General features: G+C 34.8%; 1 protein-coding gene across 3 annotated transcripts in view; it reads left to right on the top strand.

Annotated features, from left to right (window-relative positions):
* LOC105219561 (dipeptidyl peptidase 4) overlaps positions 1 to 24,706 on the top strand; it is a 110,193-nt gene that overhangs the window by 74,337 nt on the left and 11,150 nt on the right. For all 3 annotated transcript variants that reach the window (XR_008470284.1, XR_008470285.1, XM_054226748.1), the window contains 6 exons: positions 5,563 to 5,658; positions 6,991 to 7,105; positions 8,386 to 8,480; positions 11,880 to 12,007; positions 15,025 to 15,281; positions 15,710 to 15,878. Coding sequence is in view for 1 of the 3 variants with exons in the window: in XM_054226748.1 (XP_054082723.1) it covers positions 5,563 to 5,658; positions 6,991 to 7,105; positions 8,386 to 8,480; positions 11,880 to 12,007; positions 15,025 to 15,281; positions 15,710 to 15,878 (860 nt within the window). In the remaining 2 variants the exon portion in view is untranslated. The remainder of the gene's footprint in view (positions 1 to 5,562; positions 5,659 to 6,990; positions 7,106 to 8,385; positions 8,481 to 11,879; positions 12,008 to 15,024; positions 15,282 to 15,709; positions 15,879 to 24,706) is intronic.

Here is a 24,706-nt window from a genome sequence, read left to right on the forward strand (position 1 = left end):
CCCGCAAAACTAATACGGCTGTGTAAATTGACGTTGAGCAACACCAAAAGCTCCGTCATGATTGGGAAGGACCTCTCCGAGCCGTTCGATACCAAACGAGGTTTCAGACAAGGTGACTCACTATCGTGCGACTTCTTTAACCTGATGCTGGAAAAAATTATAAGAGCTGCAGAGCTAAACCGAGAAGGTACAATCTTCTACAAGAGTGTACAGCTCCTGGCGTACGCCGATGATATTGATATCATCGGAAGCAACAACCGCGCCGTTTGTTCTGCTTTTTCCCGCATGGATAAGGAGGCGAAGCGAATGGGTCTGGAGGTGAATGAGGACAAGACGAAATATCTCCTGTCATCAAACAAACAGTCGGCGCATTCGCGTCTTGGCTCCCACGTCACTGTTGACAGTCATAACTTCGAGGTCGTAGATAATTTCGTATACCTGGGAACCAGCATCAACAACACTAACAATGTCAGCCTCGAAATCCAGCGCAGAATAACTCTTGCCAACAGGTGCTACTTTGGACTGAGTAGGCAATGGAACAGTAAAGTCCTCTCTCGACGAACCAAAATCAAGCTCTACAAGTCGCTTATCATTCCCGTCCTGCTTTACGGTGCAGAAGCTTGGACGATGTCAACATCAGATGAGACGACACTAGGAGTTTTCGAGAGGAAAATTTTGCGTAAGATTTATGGTCCTCAGAACATTGGCAACGGCGAATACCGCAGACGATGGAACGATGAGCTGTACGAGTTATACGACGACATTGACATAGTTCAGCGAATAAAAAGACAGCGGCTACGCTGGCTAGGTCATGTTGTCCGAATGGACGAAAACACTCCAGCCCTGAAAGTGTTCGATGCAGTACCCGCCGGAGGAAGCCGAGGAAGGGGAATACCTCCGCTCCGTTGGAGGGACCAGGTGGAGAGCGACCTGGTTACACTTGGGATCTCCAACTGGCGCCGAACTGCGAAGGAGAGAGACAGGTGGCGCACTATCGTCGATTCGGCTATAACCGGCTAAACGGTTGCAACGCCAATCACATACATACAAAGCCAATTGAAACCATCACAGGAGATCGATACCGAACGCAATTGATGCGTTTAAGCCGAGCACTAAAAGAAAAACGGCCACAGTACGAGGAAAAACACGATAAAGTCATTCTACTGCATGACAATGCTCGGCCTCACGTCGCAAAGGTGGTAAAAAAATATTTGGAGGCGCTGAAATGGGAGATCTTACCCCACCCGCCGTATTCTCAAGGCGTTGCTCCATCTGACCACCACTTGTTCCGATCGATGGTACACGGTCGGTCTAGCTAGCGAGCACTTCAATTCTTATGAAGAAGTCAAAAATTGGATTGATACTTGGATCAACTCGAAATATGAGGAGTTCTTTTGTCACGGAATACGCATGCTGCCAGAAAGATGTAGCTAGCGACGGCCAATATGTTGTATAACATTTTTGTAACGGTTTTTATACAATAAAGCCCTAAATTCACAAAAAAAGCATAGTTGTAGACCAATATATTAGATTCAATAAAGCAGAAAACAATGGTATGCTTTCAGGCGCACAAGTAGTCAGCAGTCATACCTGCTACCTTTTCATTATTTACTTACACATTTGCTAATTGCTACGCTTCATATACTGTTGTTGTTGTTGTAAAATTGTTGTTATTGCAGTTGTTATATTTGTTGTTGTTGCAGTTATTGTTGTTTGCTGCTGGTGGCAGGCAAGTAGGCGTTATAATAACATTCGCATAATGGTGGCCAAAATAATGGCCACAAATGTTGCCAAAGTGAAGCAAATAAATACTAAAAGGGCGCACAAACAAAGCCAAAGAGGCACACTAAGCGGCTGCCCGAAAATGATTTTTGGTCCACAGTGAGAGGAGACAAAACGCAATGCGGGGTAGCGGAATGCAAGAAATTGGCATGAATTAGGAGAAATTGAGAAACCTTTAAAAAAGGTACAATTTGCACGAAATAAGCAGGCACACACACACAGACATACACACACATACAAAGCTTATATAAGAAAAAAATCAGTAAGCTTGTGCGCGCATGAAAAATTACACATTTGCTACGCCGCAGCACAACCTCTTGTTGCATAGCCACAATTGTGCGAAAGTTCGAAAATAATAATGTGCACAGAAAAAGCAACAACAACAACAAGCAAAGGGACCTCAAAAAGTTGTGAAAATATTTGCAAATAAAATAAATGCTTAGCTGAGTGAAAGTTTAATGTGCGCATACTTCAAATTGTTATTGGTTTTCCATTTGCTGACGTTAGCGCTGGTCCATGGGGAGTTAGTTGGCTGCCGACCGAAACGCCTTCTAATCAATTCTCGTCTAAGGCGGCTCAAATTGCCTTCTATTTATGGTGTGTTGGCGATTTGCTCATTATTTTTGAAAATTACGGTATTTTTACTTCTTGTTTGTTGGATTGGAAGTGCTTTAGTATATAGCTTGGTAGTAAATAACTAGAAGTTTATACTTCAAATAATGGTTGAAATTTAAATGTTGAAGACAAAAGGGTACTTTTTACTACACGAAACTGTAAAAGGATTGATAGTTCTATAAAAAAAAACATTAACTCACCTGAAGATCTATCAAATTAATTAATATTTAGTCGAAGAATCCTCTGTATATGGACCCCAGATTACAGTTCCCTAGTGAAACATATGCCTCTGATCACTGAAATTTAAATTGTAATCAATATGTTGCACAGAGTATGATAGTTTTGTTCACATTACGGTTATTTGTGTCACCTTAAACTAAAAAAGTTAGATATAGATTGGTATGAAAAATGGGTGTATCGTCGCCCACTTTTGGATCAAAAAACATATCTCAGGAACTACTTTATCGATTTCATCCAAAATCGGCACATAATATTTTCTTGACATTCTGATTTTACAGATGGAAAATGGTCGAAATCGGCTAACAACCACGCCTACTTCCATATAATACAATTTTGAATTCCAGCTGATTCGTTCCCTTTACAATATATAAACCATGAACCAATGATGATATCGGATTGCATAATCTTTGCATAAATACTACATTTCTAGTGTGGAATCGATCATCTAAAAACTGTCAAAATCGGACTATAACTCTTGAAGGCCTAGTTACTGAAACTGCGGTCCTCAGTACCTAATGATTTTTTTTTTATGAAAATACCAGTAAATCTTTCATATATTTTATAGAAATGCAGGCATAATATTTTTCTTCTAATATGTCCCTCTGTGTCAAAAATGGCTAAAATCGGATCATTACTTCACCTAACTCTCATATACCTAATATTGGGAGTTTCAATGTATACCATATATATTATCAAAGTTAAGTGATTGTATAATCATGGATATGATGTAGTTTAATATTGATCCAGGAAATACTCCATATTCCGTATACAATATATAAAAATATTTTTTATGTCGAATATACAGTGGTCGAATTATTGAGTGTTTTATCTTAAGGGGGTCATCCCATGTGGCGGCATGTTTTTGGGAATTGTGCATGTGTTGAGTGTACCCTATAAGTTTGAAGTCATTCCGTCAAGTTGTTTTTTAGATACAATGGAGGAAAGTTTGAAAAACAGAAAAAAGAGAAAAATGCGTTCAAAGTTTCTAGCTGCTAACTCAGCGTTTCGGACAGCTCCTTCCTCTAACGGCATCTTTAAAACAATTTCGAATTTTAAAAAATCACTTTGCTACCGTATTTAGACATGTTAAGAAAACAATCAATAGAGGAATTATACGCAAAGTGATAATTTTTTGACAAATTATTTCATAAACAAGTAAGGAAGGGCTCAGTTCGGGTGTAACCGAACATTTTATACTCTCGCAATTTATTTATTTAACTTTATTTATATTATATAATACACAATTTGACCCACATATTCGTCATATATATTGTATAAAGTCATTGAAAGTTGGAAACCATAATATTAGGTTAGAAGCACCGAGGTCCTCGTGTTCGATATATGGGGCCTTAAAAACCTATGGTCCGATTTCGGCGATTTTTAGAATGGGGCTGCCACACTATAAACATAGTATTTGTGCAAAGTTCTGCACCGATATCTTCACTAGTTCTTACTTTATATATTGTAAAGTAAACGATTCAGATCATCTTCAAAGTTCTGGTATATAGGAAGTAGGCGTGGTTGTGAAGCGATTTGTCCAATTTTCACAACATATAATTGAAATGTAAGCTGACGTTGAGCAACACCAAAAGCTCCGTCAGGATCGGGAAGGACCTCTCCGAGCCGTCCGATACCAAACGAGGCTTCAGACAGGGTGACTCACTATCGTGCGACTTCTTCAATCTATTGCTGGAAAAATAATACGAGCTGCAGAACTAAATAGAGAGGGTACAATCTTCTACAAGAGTGTACAGCTCCTGGCGTATGCCGATGATATTGATATCATCGGAAGCAACAATCGCGCTGTTTGTTCTGCGTTTTCCAGACTAGATAAAGAAGCGAAGCGTATGGGTCTGGTGGTGAATGAGGACAAGACGAAATATCTCCTGTCATCAAACAAACAGTCAGCGCACTCGCGTCTTGGCTCCCACGTCACTGTTGACAGTCATAACTTTGAAGTTGTAGATAATTTCGTTTATCTGGGAACCAGCATTAACAACACCAACAATGTCAGCCTTGAAATCCAACGCAGAATCACTCTTGCCAACAGGTGCTACTTTGGACTGAGTAGGCAATTGAAAAGTAAAGTCCTCTCTCGCCGAACCAAAATCAAACTCTATAAGTCTCTCATTATTCCCGTCCTGATGTATGGCGCTGAAGCGTGGACGATGACAACATCTGATGAGACGACTCTTGGGGTTTTCGAGAGAAAGGTTTTGCGCAAGATTTATGGTCCTCTAAACATTGGCAACGGCAAATACCGCAGACGATGGAACGATGAGCTGTATTCGACGACATAGACATAGTCCAGCGAATAAAAAGACAACGGCTACGCTGGCTAGGTCATGTTGTACGGATGGAAGAAAACACTCCAGCTCTGAAAGTATTCGATGCCGTACCCGCTGGAGGAAGCCGCGGAAGAGGACGACCTCCACTAGATTTATTTATGGCTTAGTTATGGCAATTTATGTGTTTTCGGTTTTTGCTATTTTGTGGGCGTGGCAGTGGTCCGATTTTGCTCATTTCCTTAATTTTTACTCAAGTTACAGCTTGCACAGACGGACGGACGGACGGACGGACAGACAGATATTCGGATTTGAACTCCACTCTTCACCCTGATCACTTTGGTATATATAACCCTATATCTAACTCGTTTAGTTTTGGGTGTTACAAACAACCGTTATGTGAACAAAACTATAATACTCTCTTTAGCAACATTTGTTGCGAGAGTATAAAAATAACATGCAATTAAATTTTATTTTTCGAGAAATTAAATCTTAAAATCTGAAAATTTTATAAATAAATAAATATGTGACGAAAAAATTTATATATTTAAAGAAAATTTAGCACTTACCACTTTCAAACACTTCAAACACATTCCACAATTTATTCAAACACTTTTAACTGTTTCTATTTTACTTGCAGTTGGTCTCCAGCAATCCAAATCAGCGGAATTGGCGTGGCATTTTCATTGCATTACTGGTTATAATAATTGTATTGGCGCTAATTGTGACCTCAGTGGTGAGTAAGATTACAATGCTTTATACAACAGTAGATAACTGTAAAGGAATGTAAGAATATTGTAAATATGTTGTAAAAGAACTCGATAATGCACGTGAAAATAATCATTAAAATTCTTTATATGTATGTGTGTATGTGATCTAGTTGTAATATAAATATCAAAAATCGTGTGTTGTAAAATCCACGGAGACATATCGTAATATTTACGAAATTTTTATATTTTTCATGTGCTTAATTATTAGTATTGCTTTAATTTTACAAGTATGCTTTTTGTAACTAATTTCCCATTTAAATTTTTCTTTGCCGAAAAATGGCCAACTAATAAAAAAATGGGGCATTAGGGTGAGTCGTTTTGCTTTTAGGTTTTCGATATACAATGTTGTATTTTTAAGTTCGGTCATACGGTAAACAAATCAGAAAATAATATGATTAAATAAGAAATATCATTAAAAAGACATTTTTTTATAATTAAGAAAAAATATGATTTTGAATAAAATTTTGTTATTTTTCTATTATATTCCAAATTTTTTAATATAAAATAATATAAGATAATAAAACAAGTTTTTATTTTTTAAATTAAAATTAATTTAGATCAAAAATTTTCAAAATGAACCACCCTAATATGCATTGCTATAATTATTAATATATTTATTTAAAAATTAAAATTTTTTTTTTCGGCTATTGGTTAACTAAAGGAGTTTTAATTTTTTTTAATTGCCAAAAATATGATTAAATCAAAAATAGAAAATGGTTCACCCTAATATTTTTTTTATTATATTCAAAATAAAACTTTTTGATGTGAACAGCGAAATATTTTTTTTAATACAAAAAAAATTCCAAATAAAAAATCACTGAAATGAACGGCCCTAATACACCAACCTCATATCATTCTCTCATAATTTCAACTAGGCTACATTTTTAACATCTTTTTGTAATGTGTTGCATACTTTTCGGCTACTAAACTTAATTTTTTTTTTAATTTTCAAAGCACTATTTTTTTCTTCATACCCATAAGATTCCGTATTCAGCACACAAAGTAGTAGTAGTATGTATATATAGACTCTACCTCATGCATTCCTGTATTTGTATATATGTATTTGTATATGTATGTAGTAAATGTTTTTTGTTTCGCAATTGCTGTGTCATCCCGCAAATTTTTGTGTAAATTTTATGTCATATATTTTTCCCATTTTTTTCCAATTTTTTTTGTGTTTACTTGTGTCTCGTGGTGGTCGTGTGTCCCCCCCCGGTTTTTTTGTGCTTTTTTCTTTCTCTTTGTCTGGTTTTCTTTATAGAAAACAACATATAAAATTTCTGCATTTATCAAAAAAGGTACTTCTCACACCACCCGATGAGGGGCCGCGCGTCAAGGGGCAACGCATCAAGCTGCAAGATATTGTGGACGGACTCTTTATGCCGCAGCGTGCCAACGGTACATGGATAAATGGTGAGTACATGTGTGTGGGTGTGAGCAGCAGCTCGTTTAAAATTGATTGATTAATGCGTGCTGATATTAAAGTCTTAAAATATTGTGGCGAGAGTTGGAGATGTTCGATTTTTATGTTCGAAAATATATTGATATTCATATTTGGTTTAAATGATTTGAAATTTCTGCAGAAGATTGAGGATATGGCAAAAAAGCTTTAAACTCTCAATACTGAAAATTATTCTAGAAAGATTTTCGAGGCTATGTTCGAATTTCAAAATTCAGCTACTTCGAATGAAAGTTTTAGGTTAATTTCTAGAATCTAGAGCTACATATATTTTAGAAATTTTCGGTTTCAAATGTTGTATTTGATGTTAAAACGAATTTCGAAGAATTTCCGCGATTCTCTATTATTTTTTTTTTAATAATTACAGACCAAAATTGAGGTTATTTTCGAAATTCAAGGGACTGTGCAAATTATTATATTTTTTTGTAGGAAAATATCGAAATTAAATCTAATTTCTCTTTTAAAATTCTAAAACTCTATTAAAATTCTAAAATTCTTCTAAACCTAATCAAAGGTTTGTAGGCAGATCCCTGCAAATACAGAAGATCTCACATAGACTGGCGCTTGGAATCTGTTACGAATTTCTTTAATCGGCTAATGTCGATTCTAAATTCCTATTTGGCTAGGTTCGCCGAAGCTGGGCCTTCCAAGGTGTTTCAACCTTTGAATCTGAAACTAATTTCTTTCATTTTTATAGGAGGTATTGGAAGTTTTCACAGAGTTTGAGGTTATAACGGATATTCAGAGATCTGCTTTTCCATAAAACGCATATAATTTAATAGTTATGAATATAAAGCTTTATTATAGAGATAAGAGGCATTCAATTTTAAAAATTAATTCGGACAAGTGACCGCCGTGGCTAGCTCGAATCAATTTCAGCTGAGAGGCAAAATTTTACCCCAATTTTCGCTACATTTGCCGTCGTATGCTAGCAAGTGTTGTTTCGGAGTAAATCTGTCCAATATGAAATGGCAAACAAAACTGAATATGCAATCAGTCAAAAATCAGGTGAAAAACCCCACTTTCGAAAAAAAGTATTGTCCTAATTAAAACCAGACGTCTTAAAACTCCTGCTATTTATTGGAACAAAATTAAACTGGTATATTTTTTAAATTATCTGTGCCATGTTTTAAAAATTACCAGAATAATTTTTTTTTATAAATTTTAATTAATTTTTACATGAAATATTTTATAATTCCTTCGTTTTTCCTTTATTCCACGCTCACTTTGACAGGCGAGGAATTTCTTTATCAGGATCATTGGGGAAGAATCGTATTGTTAAATGCATCTAGTCTAACGGAGCGGGTGCTCATGTCAAATGTGACATATGTAAGTATGAAAAAAGTTCAAAATGAATTTATATTATTTTAAAATAAATACAAATAAAAAGAAATAACTTGACAGTACGAGTTTCAATTATATGAGGTTATGTTTTAAGAATGTCAATAATCTAAATGTTGAAATATTTGTATTTTATTCAAGACGTATATACAAAATTTCTAGATGTTCCCACCTGATGGGAATTTTAAATATTATATAAATATTTTAAATGATTTATGGCACAAAAGTATGTTCATTTTATCAAGGCACAGTGGTTCCGCCATAGGCCAAAAATCAAAAAATCCATCTCACGATTTTTCGACAAAATGTATACCGATGGCCTGTAAATTGTCCACACTTCCTATTTGCAAACCGGGTTTTCCTAAAAATCTAACGGTACTTTCTAAAAATAGAGTTAAATGCATGAACAACCGGATTTTTTTTTAAAGCACATCAGATTTTTTTTTTGTAATTTCGCAGAAACAAAGGACTTCCATTTGTTCTGGTAATTGTTCAGGTTAACGAATCAAGAATATTTTTAATGGATTTTGAAGCTAAAGGTATTTACTTTAACTTGTGAAATTAATTAAGACTAAAGATATTTGTATTTTTTGTGAAATTAGTGTTTTATATCACCCATATTTTTTGGATCTTTTTTCTGCGTCTTCAATGTGTTTACATAAAGTTTTAATTGTGTTCCCCCGCGATCCCCCTTTAATTGTATTTTATATAGTATTTAGCAGAGTCTTAAAGTAATAAAAGTGCTAAAGTTGGGTGCGGAAAGTTGCAGATGTATTTGCAATCGTCAAAATAATAATGGCCTTTGAATTAACTATTTTCAAGTTCAAACTCATCATAATTGGGCTAAGGAAGCTTGGAAAGAAGGATAAATCGTCTTTATTTCAATCTGTGTACGGTTTACTAGAGGATACATTATAAGTTTTTGTTCTAATTATAATGGTTGTTGAATGGCAGTGAAAAAATGAACGGTACTAAATTGGTTAACAATTTGCCTTTCCCTACATTAATTTTTTTTATGATATTATTCTTATAGGTGGAATATGGGGGTTGGATGAGGGAAACTATAACGATAAATCATGTTCAGCTTTTTTCTCGCTTTCTTAACTTTTTTCCAAAGCCTTACTGAAAGTTTTGGCGCTCCAACTATGGCCATGAGAAATATTTTTGCACATCATTGCCATATAATACAAATTACTGTTCTATGGGAGCTATAGGACCTAGTAGTCCAATGGAGCCAATTTTTTAATATATATTTAAAATATTTTTCTAGATTTTTGGTGAAACTTTCATAGCGATATCTCAACGGGAAGTATTTATGACCGCGCCTTCATACAATATATTTAATTGCTTATCTTAAAAACCTTTCTTACAAAAAATGTTTTGAGACTCAGATTTTGGTAAAAAATTACATGACATAAGCTGAAATCAGTTGTTAGAGGCAGTTTATATGTTACTTTAATTTTAAAATTATTTAATAATAGATTATTCTAGAAATAAAAAAAAAAACGTTCCTAGAGTGTTAGACATCTATAACAAGAATAACGCTGCTTTTTTCTGGGTATCGGACCAAATATAAATTTTCGTGAGACTTAGTCATAAGTAAAAAAAATAGTTTCCCCATTTTTCGAAGTTAGACTACAAAATAAAAAATTAGACGAGTATTATTCGAAATATAAGTCTGTTAATTTTTCGAACATCTAACTTCGACCACTCTGTCAAGTTCAAAAAATGTTATACACCATTTGAACAAGAAGAAAATTTAGATTGTATCCACATTTTGAATGTTTTTGTATCTATATCCTGTTCTTAATAATATTATTTTTATACACTCTCGCAACAAAAGTTGCTAAGAGAGCATTATAGTTTTGGGCACATAATGGTTTGTCGCAAACCGAAAACACATAAAGTGCCATAACTAAGCCATAAATAAAGCTATGGAAGTAAAATTTGATACAAAGGATCGTACTATGAATGGGCATATTTGGATCTAAGTTTTTTGAACATATCTCGTAAACTACTAATATATCAAGGAAACTTTCTAGAGTCGTTTCTTTCCAGTACTACCTTATACAGTCCAAAAATGAAGGAAATCACAAAATTTTAAATTGGCGTGGTTCCGCTCACTTATGGGTCAAAAAATATACCTCAGGAACTACTCGACCAATTCCAATGAAATTCGGTTTGTAATATCTTCCTAGCTTCCCAATGATATGTTGTCAAAATAGTCCAAATCGGATCACAACCACGCCTACTTCCCACATAACAGAACTTTGAAGTCGAAGAGTGAAGTCGACTAGTGAAGATATCGGAACAGAACTTTGCAAACATACTGCATTTAAAGAGTGGCATCGCCCTTCTAAAAATTCTCGAAATCGATCCATAAGTTTTCAAGACCCTATATATCGAATATGAGGACCTCAGTGCTTCTAACAATTTTTTTACCGAAAATATACTTAAGTCTCTCTGATATTAAGAAGAAATTCAGAGGGAATATGTTTCTTCTAATAATATGTCTCCGTGCGAAAAACGTGTGAAATCGGGTCATAACTTCCCCTATCTTCCATCTATTTAATATTAGGGTTTTCAGTGGACTTTATACCATATATATGCCGAATATGTTAGTCAAATTGTTTGTTATGTTAATAAAATTATATAAATAAATTGCGAGAGCATAAAATGTTCGGTTACACCCGAACTTAGCTCTTCCTTACTTGTTTAATAAGCCTTTACCTTGTAATAAATGTTAATTAAGTTTAAATATGATATATATTAGAATATAAATGTATATAAACATATATCACCAAGTACATTACCGCAATAATTAATCACAAAAAGGTTCGCTGGCAACCTAACCGCTCGCTGTGTAGCGCTTGCAGTGAAATATAGTGAAATTAATTGCAAACCATTTACCTTTGAAAGCCAACAAAAAGTGCTAATTTATTATTTAACATAATGTATGCATTACACTCTACAACCAACTAATGAATAATTAATAAATTAAAATCAAAAGTAAAAACAAAAACAAAAACCAAAGCATATTGCCACATAATGAAATAGAGCGAAGTATATACATTTAACCCTTAATGCATTTCAATTATTTCCACCAGCGTTCCCCGCCGGGGGTTTAGTCAAATAGCCACAAAACCGCAGCAATGCAGTAAAAATGCACAAATAAATATTGAGAGAAAGATAAACATGCTTTATGGGAGAAATAAACCATTTAAAATGCCATTAAAATTAGCAGTAAGCCAGGCAAAAAACAACAACGAAATGAACTATTAAATTAAACATCTATTTTTTTTTTACACCACACAGTCTCATTTAAATATGAATTTGTAACTCAAAGTAATTACAACACAAATTTCTCATTTCATTCTCTGCTTTCAGAAAACATTTGCACCTTATAAATTCTCCATATCTGCTGATAAACGTTACATCTTATTGGCGCAGAATGTCGTTAAACTTTTTCGACATTCATTTTTGGCACAATACACGCTCTTCGATATACAAACGAGGTGAGTAGCGAAGAAATTCAAGAAAAAAATACTGATAAAGGCTGTAAATTGTTGTAAAAATCAAGCTCCGTATGAATATTAAATTGTAAATTCCGAACATTTCAACAATAATATATTAATTAGCCGGATAGCTTCCTTACTCTTTAAACCATAACCAACTTTTAGGCTGTGATAGAATTAAACTTCTCAACTGGCTTATCGAAAATAACTTTATATAACCTGGAATATGAAAGATTCCAACTCTGATGATTCTCAAACGAATTGTCAGAATCTGATTCCAAGCAAAGCCAGTCGTGATTTTCGAACGGAGTTTTTATCTATCTTTTCCAACAATTTTCTGATAGTAACTTTTTAAGCCTTCATAATACGCGAAATTAAAATATTTCATCCTCATGTCAGCACTGTTCTAAATAAAGGTGTTCACCTTCCAGAGTCTTCAGCGTCAAGAAATCTTAATATGTATTTAAACCCTTCGCTACATACAATATTATCTTTAAAAAACACCTATTTCGAATTAAATGTAACAGCCAAATAAATTTAGTACATTTATATTATAATTGAGAAAGCAGTTTATGTGTTTTGCACAGTCGGCTTGGTAGACTCGATTAATGATCAGCTTTAATATATTTTTGTTTTTGCTGTTCATAAAAAATTGGTAAGTTTCATAAGCCAATTATTAATTTATTAATATTCACAACAAATTTCCAGCGTTGACAACAACAAAACAGAGTTGCATTTCAGTTTTAACTAATTTGTATTCGATTAACAATTAATGTAGTAAAATAATATTTTACTTTTGTAAGGTAAATCGATCTAAATCAGCGCTTTAATCGATCAAAGACCGGTTAATTGATCAATTAACTACTGTGCGAAAAAGCTATAAGATTTTAACTGCATTTAGGATACAAGATTTCGCCCTGGCACAACTATGATCTCATCCACTAAGCTATCAACATAGTTTCTTCAACTCATACTTATGCTTTCATCGTATTCACATACAAAATATGCTTTCTATATTATATATTCTATATATTCTTGAAAAGGCTCTTGTTATCTCTAAATATCTTTAGGAAGCTCTTCTAATACTCATTAACAAGAATCGAATACCGTGGAAGTCTCTGATCCGTCTCATCTGAAGTTGGATACAGCTACTCGGAAGAAACTAAACTGTATATATGATATATAACATGAGGTTAAGACGTCAAGAAACTTAGATGACCTTGTCATAGCTTAACGCAAAGTATTTGTTTCTAAGAGATGATAAAATTCACTCGCTGCAAGTTAAACAACGGCAAGAAGCTCGTAAGAAAATCACATTGTCGTCTCTTGAGGGATTTTAGCATCCATTTTGATAAGTTTTCGGAATAACAAAGAACTGTCAACTTTAGCTGTCCAATTGGGATCTCGTTTTGCACAGGTACCTGGCCTTTAATCTAACCTAACCGTACCTAGGCTGGTGATATATTTGTGATATTATTAAAGGACTCTTCATTAAAACAAGATTCGAACTGAGGGAAGGTGATTCCTTACTAGCTTTAAGTCGTTTTGCAAGTTTGAGACAATCAGATGAGGTTCTCTCGAAGACTTTAGTATATTATTTTCTAGTACTATCGAGAACGTTTTGAAGTTTCTCTTGAGGGTTTTTAGCATCCATTTTGATAAGTTTGCGGCATAACAAAGAACTGGCATCTTTAGCTGTCCAATTGGGATCTCGTTTGGCACAGGTATCTGGCCTTTAATCTAACCTAACCGAAACTAGGCTGGTGATATATTTGTGATTATAGACTATAAGATTATTCTTAAAGGACTCTTCATTAAAACAAGATTCGAACTGAGGGAAGGTGATTCCTTACTAGCTTTAAGTCGTTTTGCAAGTTTGAGACAATCAGATGAGGTTCTCTCGAAGACCTTAGTATATTATTTTCTAGTACTATCGAGAACGTTTTGATTTCCAGAGTAAGGAGTAATCCTCGTGTAGAAAACCACTACTACACCGCGAATGAAACAACAACAGGACGCTTACAAGTTTACGCTTTTCTGAGCTCAATGAAAATGAAAACTCTCCCATAATTTGATAAAAATTTAAATGTCCATAGACCGCTTAGAATGTGAGTATGGCAACTACATCTACGATGTGAGATGGGAAGAGGCGAAAATATAACAAAGAGTTCATGGTTTTCAAATCTTACTGACAATCCTTATGAATCAGAGAAGACTTTGCTGAACACGAGATTTAAATCAACAAATTTTCTTTCCCAACAGAATCCCGTTCACTGTAGGAATGTTGCTTAAGTTTATTGGTCTAAAAATAGATACACTATTAGTTATAGGGGTTAGGGGCCGTGACTTTTATATCGCCGTCTTGGTATAGTCGTAGACAGGACTTAAGTTTGAAAACATTTTAAAGTTTATTAAAGTAGCGATCGCCTCTTAAATCTCCGTCTGCATTTCGAGAAAGGGAATATGAGAAGCTACTTCGTAAATTCTAAATATATGAATGTATTTTATGATCTGAGGTCATACCTGAAGTAGCATTCATCTAAAAATAATAATTTATTTCCATTCAACTTGCATTTCCTGTTTATCTTTTTTGGCATGGCACATCGCTAACTAACCTTCTGTCCTCACTCCTGCTTCTGCAATCAAAGCACTGACCATAAATTGTGTTTCCAGCCATTGGCTTATCTCGAAAAGTTTATTCAATTTCTATTCATATCTACTTGTAAACCAAACTAAAAGGCAGCTGCACGGCTATTGTCATTTCCTTTGCCACTCTATTTCCGTATTTTCATCTACGCTATCCGGCAGACACACACACACACACACACACCCGCATTTACTACAATGACTACGTGTATATTGTGCTATAAATAAATATGCAATAACAACAACAAAAAGAGAACACAAACTGTTGACTGTCAAACTGTAGCTTGGCCTTCCGCTCAACTCAGGATGATTTTTTTTTTCAACTCATTCACTTTTTTCACTCTTTCTCCCTTTCTCCTCCTCTCTTCCAGTGAAAGCATCAAATTGAAAATCGATGCACATAGCGATGAGTGGCCATATATACACTATGCCCGCTTCGTAAGCACTCAAACGTCTAACAGAGACAATGCAAGCACCACCACGGGCACGGGCAATGCGTTGGTGTTGGTCTATAACTATGACATCTACTACTGCCAAGGGCCACGCTCCACCAATCATGTGTACCGCATAACGAGCGATGCAGTGCCTGGCATCGTCTACAATGGCATACCAGATTGGCTCTATGAAGGTGAGTATAATCACTGGCCAGCTGCTAGTTGGCTTGCTAACTGTAGTTCTGATTGACTTTTTTCTTATTCATTTCAATTCATTCATTCATTCATACTCATTGATTGCGCATACGATTAGATTGATTTAAATCGAAAATTGAATTTCCGTTTTTGCTTTTTTAATCCGCTTTTTTTTGCTACACAACTGCTCAACATTGACCAATGGCTAACTGGCTGCATTGGATGTACTCCATACACCTGGCATACCTACATAAATGGAATATGTAAACCGTAATTGGAATTCCAAAAATATGCGGGACGCCCAACACCCGCTTCGATAACCACTTGCGCTCTCAACCTCTTCGCTGGACTACTCATCTTTGCTGACTGTGATGCTGACTATACTATTGATACCTACTGCCGCTACCTTGCCACTTGCGCTTTGTAGAGGAAATCCTGCACTCGAATAACGCAATTTGGCTTTCGGAGAACGGTCACTTAATGCTTTACGGTGCGTTCAATGACTCGCTGGTGCAGGAGCAACATTTCGCTTGGTATGGCACAACAAGTGGTGGCAATCCGAATGCATATCTCTATCCGGAAATCAGATCATTAAGGTGAGTAGAGAGTGAGTAGAGGTAGTGCTACACAGCAATGAGTCTATATAGATGTAGACGATTTACATTTCAAATGAATCGGATGGTTATGTAGTATTGAGTAAGTGTTTGGAGAAAATGTGAATACAAGGAGTAAGGTACACGAAGTATACAACAATTATATTTATAAGTAAAGTTCCGGCTTAAAACGATGTTCTTTAAATATATTAACTTTATTTAGTAAAAAAATACAATCCCGATTTTTCAGGATCTCGAAATTTTTTTCAAAACATAACCCATTTCTTTCGTGTTGGTTGAAAAGAGAGGCGAAGAGAGCCTGACCGCAAGCGGCCGCACTTAGGCCATTATTATTGTGCTTCCCAAAGGTACTCTGATAAGCGTCACCTGAACAACTCGGTCGATTTAACGAAGCTTCTGAATATATTCCATCCCTGCTGCCCAATTTCTCTCAGATTAGAGTAATGGGAGCCTTAATCGACAAAAGGCCGGGCATTCGCAGAGATAATGCTCTAGTGTCTCGTCATCTTCCGCGCACGCCCTGCATTCAGCCGATTCTACCATGTCAAGTCTCTGCAGGTGGCCTCTTAGAGGTAGGTGCCCCGTGATGACCTCTGTGATACAGCTTAGTTCTCTTTTACTTAAAGTAAGAAGTTTTTTGGTTTGTCCAGTGTCAACACTACCCCATAGTAGTTTTGTGGTACGACACGTGTTGCACATGTTCCAGAACCTGAGATTTTCCCCTAGCATCCATTGCTTTAGGCAGCGCTTGAGAGAACTGAAAGGTCTGGGGTAGTTTAAGAGAATTGCGTTCCCAGCTGCCCCTGAGCGAGCCAACTCATCTGCCTTTTCGTTTCCTTCTATACCTATATGGCCGGGTACCCAGATAATTCTAACTGAGTTTTCTCCCGCTATTCTATGCCTCTTTGCATCTATTAATTGCCGCTTTCAGTAGGAAGAAGGTTAGACTGATCGGCCTATACGATTTTGGCAAGGAATAGTATCTAATAAGATTTTTATTGAATCCTTCATGTCTAAAGCCCCGCGTCCTGGGGTGTCTATCATTAGCGCGGTCTGCATGTGGTCTTTAGATAAAAATCTTTTAATTTTTGCTGCGTCGCTTACGCTATCGAACTGCGTTCCCAGCTGATCCTGAGCGAGCCAACTCATCTGCCTTTTCGTTTCCTTCTATACCTATATGACCGGGTACCCAGATAATTCTAACTGAGTTTTCTCCCGCTATTCTATGCCTCTTTGCATCTATTAATTGCCGCTTTCAGCAGGAAGTAGGTTAGACTGATCGGCCTATACGATTTTGGCAAGGAATAGTATCTAATAAGATTTTTATTGAATCCTTCATGTCTAAAGCCCCGCGTCCTGGGGTGTCTATCATTAGCGCGGTCTGCATGCGGTCTTTAGATAAAAATCTTTTAATTTTTGCTGCGTCGCTTACGCTATTGACTTTTTCACAGTACAAGCGCCACGAATTACGTTTTGCTGTTCTGAGGATGTATTTATATTTGCGAAATGCGTTCTGGTATTCGTCCCAACACTTTGCACTATCGAACCTCTTGGCCTTGTTTAAGGCCCTGCGAGAATTTCTTCGAAGACATTTTAGTTCCCCATTCATCCAAGGTTTGTCGGTGGTAAAACCCGCCGTTCGAAGAGGACATGTATATCTTTCGGTTAGTTAAGCTTTAGTCTACTGTAAAATTGTACCTCAACAAACTGAAGAGAAACATAGTTAATATTCAGTATACGAATATCGGGATTCATATACAATATTCCATCAAACACTTTTGAAATTGCTTTAGGTTTAAATTTGAATTCAAGATACACCAATCCCGAAATAATTTAATCCCGAAATTTTTTTCGAGATTGGTCAAAATATTTTTTAATTACAAAATTAATAAGGGGACCTTTAATTTATATCATAAACATAAAATAATACTGCAATACTAAAAATTAATTCCGAAACCAAAAAATTAAAGTCATTGAATAGTCTTCAAAGAGACTTCCCTTACTTCCATAAAGAAGGCCATAATGTTTTCGTTTCAAACAGTCTACATAATCATTTATATTTTGCCAATAATTGATAGACACTGTCCTTGGAGCTTGAAAAAAGTCGAATACATATCGATGGCATAGATTAGACGAAAGTATAAACTCAATATCGGTATATTTATCTGTTAAATATGCAATATATAGTAAATACTACAAGCACCAGAATGCATACAATTATATTTATAAAATCCCATAGCTTATAAGTCTTACTCGAGTACTTGCAAATCACATATAATTGTATTAGAATATAATTATGTAATGTACTTGTAATTCCCTTAAGTACTTGTCGGTATAGAAATATGAGGTCAAGTGGCACCTGTTGTGCACTAACATTTTAATAAGCTTAGATTATTGAAATTCAATTAAACTCAACTGCTCAATACACAATAGTACTCAACTGTGAATATGAGTATAGGTCACGCACACATGAGCAAATTATTGCTGGTGAGCTCGACGCGTACTAGCGAAAGGATATATAAGCCAACAGCCATACAGATGTATGAAGGTAAATTAAAGGCTTAAGTTATTACATATAAATATATAAGGAATTTTAGACACCAGTATGTGCTTATGATTGGTGGGAAAGGATAAAATTTGATATATATAGTTCAATATATAAGTATACTTCATATAATATGTACAATAAGATGTGAAAACGAAGCGAAACAGAAAGTTAATTAGGTAAGATCATTTTGCTAAGAGCAACCAATAATATATAATTTTATAAATATATACTCATACATACATACATATAAATTGCTATTATATAAACCAAATGTATCACACACTCATATATAACACCACTAACAAATGTAATGTGAACCTCTAAGCTCAGTATTAGTAAACTACCATTCATTCTACAAATTCCATTTAGCTTACAACATTATGCCATAAAATATGGCAACAGATTAGTTTGGCACTTGTATTGGCAATACATACATACATTTACTCGTATATGTGTTAAAGCCTGCAGCGTTTATATCAATTTGACACCTGTTTTGCTCCCTCGTTTATACACAACAACACTAAGTACCAGCACAAAGTCATTTGGCATCGTTATTGCTGATACCAGCAGTTAAATGGTTTCCGTTACGCATTTGTTTAAGGAAACTTAGTCACATGGCATAGAATTTCATAAACACTCAAGTACAAGCTTTGTGCCATTAGTTTGAGGATGAAGGAACTAGCTAAATTGGTATTGATGAAGGGACTGAATATTCATTTGGACAAAATTTCAAAGGTATATTCAACTAATATTTCTAGCTGTCTCAGATCGGCTACGAGTACATAGATTGTTATTAAAAAATGGATATTTTTCATTCTTTCACCATTTTAAGCCAATTTAAAAAAAAGAGGAATCTTCAATTTAGATTCAAAAACAAATTTAACATGATGATATTCATATAAATACTCAAATTCCTACTCATACTCATATGCATACTCATATTTAGAATCATACACAAATATAACAATATTATATTCCTCTTCAAATTTTTAATTTCCTTTTCCATATTCTTATGTGCGGTCCGCTACGGACCACACCGCCTTTGGCACTGAATTCCCTACTTCATATAGCACCCGTAGTCGGAAGGTGTATGGCCGCGAAAACCGCTATCAGGCTGAGGGAGGCTGGGTGTAAAAGAGAGTGCTAGCCTGGACACTCTAGTATCTTCAGGCGCTTCGACTTCATTCCGAGGCTACTGAACTACCATCATGTCGACGAGCCCTACCCTGGCGGTCTCTTTTCTGCTCTCATACCTTCAAGAGAGGGTTGGGTGGGTAGGAGTCACTGGAGGATAGGCGCGGTAAGCTTCTTTACGGATGGGTCGAAGTTAGCGGGGAAGGTTGGGGGAGGAGTTTATTGTCCGGAACTTCTCATCAACTGTAGCGTGTTTCAAGCGGAAGTGGCGGCCATAAAGGTTGCAGCGTATTCACTGTTGCGGAGTGCAGCAGCTTTCAGAGAGGTGACAATCCACTCTGATAGTAGCCTTAAGCTCAATAACTGTGCGCTCCAAGCTGGTAAAGGATTGCCATTCCTCGCTCTCAGTTAGTTTGGGTGCCTGGCCACAGCGGAATTGCAGGAAACTGTTAGGCTGATGTGCTTGCTAGGCTAGGCACTTCGATCTCACTTACAGTGGAAGGGGAACATATAGGAGCGCCGCTGTCCTTTTGCAACTTGCTTCTGGATGAATGGGTCTCAACCGAACTGAGCAGGCGCTGGACAGTCACTAGCACCTGTTCTGTCGCAAGATCATTCTGGCCCAAAGTAAATCGCAAGAGGTCAAGGGAACTCTTTGCCCTAAACAAGGTCAATCTTTCCCAAGTTATAGGTGTTCTAACTGGCTATTGTCCGATCGGGATTCACGCGGTCAAATTAAAAATTTTACCGGATGCTAGCTGTAAAAGCTTTTGGAATGTTCCGCCTTTGCGAGATCTAGACAAAAAATCTCTGGATCTCACTTTTTTGGGCACCCCGCGAATAAGCGGATACAAAAGATAAAAACCTCTACAGATTGTCGATACATAAATAAGTGAGGGGTTGAATTTTACGGCATCACAGAGGACTGCTCTTGATAGTCTAAGTGGGTTTCCCTTTCTAGGGAAGCAGCCTTCGTAACTTAACCTAACCATATTCTTATTTAGAATTATACCCCTACTCACACTCAGATTACTTAATTTATTCCTTATTATATTTATGTAAAAAGTTTATTAAATTTGTGTTCTTTGTTATATACATTCTTACTTGTACTCAAATTTATATATAGACTCATATTAATTAGTAAATACTGACACTTAGTTATGTATATAGTATATAATACTCATACTCACATTGAGACTTTTAAATATACTCATATTTCATTTTTTTTTAAATATAACAATTTATCGAAATTGCTTTCGTACTCAGACTTAAATTTCCACTGAAAAAATTATGTAAATTGATATTCATAGTCTTACTTATACTTGTACTCGTATTGAAATATATAAGTATACTCATATTTATAAGACAATTCATTATTTTTATCATATATTAAATTTTCGCAGGAATGTTCGTATTCATACTCATGTACTCATGTACTCATACTCATACTTATATGCTTACTCATACTTATACTCATATTCATATTCAAATACATTTTTGATTCAAAAAATGATATTATAAATATATATTCAAAAAAATGATATTCCATTACTTCACTCCGATTTTTACTAGATCAACGCTATCCTTTATGCCAGCTTAACCCATCCTTAATCAAAATATATCTAAACCCATATTCTTTTTATGTATTTTAATTACTTTTTTACTTAAAATACGATAACTTGTATCCTTCTTCCTTAAGTCTTAACTAATTCTTCTTTTTATTTAAAATAAATCAAATGAATTTTTAATATGGGACTTTATCCGCTTCATACATACTTTTTACTAAACATTTCACTTGTTTGTTTGGAAAAGGTATAAAAATAAATTCTTGCACCCAAAACATATCAACATATCATAAAATGTAACAAAACAAAGTGCACAACAGCTTCCTACGTACTGAAAATGCCAACTGCAAACTTTAGCAAAACTCCACTCACTCAGGAAATATTAAGCGACGTCAACAGAAGTAAAGATAACTAAAATGTATAATGTGCAAAAAGTATTTTCGTAAACGCCACTGGCGCATAGGGTTCGCACATTACCATGCAACTAAGTGTATGTGTATTTAATTAGCTTTATGAAAGCACTAAATACTCACAACTAAAGCCAAGTGCGCCATGCGGTGCGACAGAGCGTATGAGTGACTTTTAATGTCGACACGTGTAAACGACAAAGCAATGAATGCTGCAAAACTAAGGTTATAAATTTGTTCTTTGTAAAGCGTATATGAGTATATGAGCATATATGAGCTACATTACAGCAAAATGCTAAATGACAATTAAGTGAGAGTTATGTCAGCATTTCTATAAGTGAGTGCCAAAGTTTTAGGTGCAGATAACGATGATATATACATATGCATTCATACATATTTATACATCTTTAGTTATATATTTGCCTGTATATTTATTTGCGTTAAACAGGTGTACATACGCTCGAATTGTATTTAACTTGCACAAATAGACTTTCTACAAACACACTAATTACAGAATATTTATATGTATGCACATATCTGTTCATACACATATAAATGTGCTTGTGTATTTGTGTCGTATTTACGAGTTCTGACAACAAAATGCTTATAATGCAAATAATTTGCGGGCATGGTAGCACATTAACAGTTATATTTTAACACATTTGGACTTTCCTAGAATGTATGTTTGTATATGTGTGCGTGTATAAATACATTTTGTGCATAGTGTCGCTCGGTAAATACCACAAAATGTGTTCAAATATGCAATGAGCACGTGCCTTGGGCTTTCTATAATCATTTAAATACACACATGCGTGTAATTACATAGAAATATTTACGAATTTATATATGTGCATATGAAGCTCAGAATGAGAGCAGCAGATAATTTACTATTTAAAAGAATTTCTTAGTATTCAGCATTTTCACTTTCCGATAATCAAGAATTTAATTTTTTATGATTTTTGTCAAATAATATTCATTTTATTAACTTAAAAGTAACATATCAGAAATGAAGATTGGTGCAACTTTGCCTTTTGTATTGTTTAGTATCTGTTTCACGTATTAGAGTCCAACAGTAGTCGCTCCTCATGCCATCATCCCAAATTCCTTGGTATCTTCTTTCAATGTTGGCTAGATCTTGGTGTAGCCGCTCTCCTTGTTCGTCGCTCGTATCACCCCAGTTTTCGAGAAAAAAATTGAGATGGGAATGCAGAAAATGGATCTTTAGAGACATTCTAGCTCCAATTTTTCGATAATTTTGCAACATATCGCCAATAGTTTCCTTAAAATTAGGGCATTTGTGATTACCAAGAAAGTGGTGAACGATATTTTGAAAAGATCCCCATGCGACTGCTTCATCGGGCGATAAACATTTTGTAAATTTTTTATCAGCCATTAATTTTCTAATATCAGGTCCGATAAATATTCCTGCTTTGATTTTTGCATATGACAATTTAGGAAACAACTTAACTAAATACTGAAAAGCCGGTCCTTCACGGTTTAATGCTTTGATGAAGTTCTTTATAAGGCCTAGTTTAATGTGAAGAGGTGGCAGGAAAATGTCTTGTGGATTTACAAGTGGTTCAGCGGAGACGTTTTGCTGTCCAGGCTCATATTGAGTACGACTTTGCCATTCTTTTCTCACATAATGATGTTCAGTTGCGCGGCTATCCCACAAGCATAAAAAGCAGCAAAATTTGGTGAATCCAGATTGCATCCCAGTTAAGATACCAATTACCTGTTGAAATAATATAAAAAATAAGTGTTTTCGATTTAATTGGAATCAATGTTTAAACCTTTAGATTGCCACATATTTTCCATTTATGATCATTGTATTTGATGAAGCATAGGATCTTCCGCATTGTTTCGTAGCATTCCTAATCATATAACTACCACAAACGTAACAAAAACACTTTGAATCAACTTTGCAACACTGTCTCTGCATTTTTATTTGCTCTAATCACTTATTTTATTTTACTGCTACAGTTGAAATGACTTATCAAGCAGTGCCTGTAAGATTGGGAGAATTTTCCTCAATCGGTATTTAATTACTGTGCTTGCAAACTGTGCTTGTAACAGCACAATGGTGCTATCATGCGAGAACTCGGAAACTAGAATCAATCTTAAAAAACTAAATGCATATTCGAATTCAGCATATCAAATATAGTTAAGAATCGTTCTTATCTGCCAAAAGTTGACCTGGTACACTTGTGTAATTATCATTGCTGATTATTTTCTAATTTGCTGTGACATTTAGTTGTGCCAAAGGTCAAATTGGGTATTCGTGGACTTAATCTGACACAGCTATGTTCAAAACAATATCAAGGAAAATATATTTCGAGCAATAGAAAGAAATGTTCTACCTCATAAATACATTCATACTGCCTTAAAATGACAAAGTACATTTTGATTACTTCATGATTACAGTAATTTAAATACCAATAATTCCAAAAATTTGTTCATATACGACTACTATCACAGCCAGCATTAAAATATTATTCCGATTAAAAAATAATGATTACAATTGTAGTAATTGTAATCAAAATCATTAACATTACTAATTTAAGATTACAGTAAAGAAATAATAATTACAAATGATGTAATCAATATGAAAATTTTAATTACAACAATTGTAATATTCAACTTTTTCAAAGTAATTGTACGATTATAATTGTACGATACCATAAGATTACAGTAATTTGAAAGCAGTCATCATTTCAAGTCTCAATTTGTATATACAAATGTAATAGTAACATACAGTATTATACTGAAAGTAATCACATTGACAAAATGACTGACAAATTACAATACCATTACCAGGTAATTGAAATGCAATTGTAATAATTAATAACCAAGTAATTGAAATGTAATGGTAATCATATATTCAATTACCAGATAATTGAAATGTTATGGTAATCATATATTCAATTACCAGGTAATATAAATGTAATCGTAATCACATATATATTCAATTACCAGATAATTGAAATGTAATAGTAATCACATAAATATTCAATTACCAGATAATTGAAATGTAATAGTAATCACATATATATTCAATTACCAGATAATTGAAATGTAATGGTAATCATATATATATTTAATTACCAGATAAATGTAATCGTAATCACATATATATTCAATTACCAGATAATTGAA

The sequence above is a fragment of the Zeugodacus cucurbitae genome, chromosome 3 (genome assembly GCF_028554725.1).
Source record: "Zeugodacus cucurbitae isolate PBARC_wt_2022May chromosome 3, idZeuCucr1.2, whole genome shotgun sequence".
Lineage (NCBI taxonomy): Eukaryota > Metazoa > Arthropoda > Insecta > Diptera > Tephritidae > Zeugodacus > Zeugodacus cucurbitae.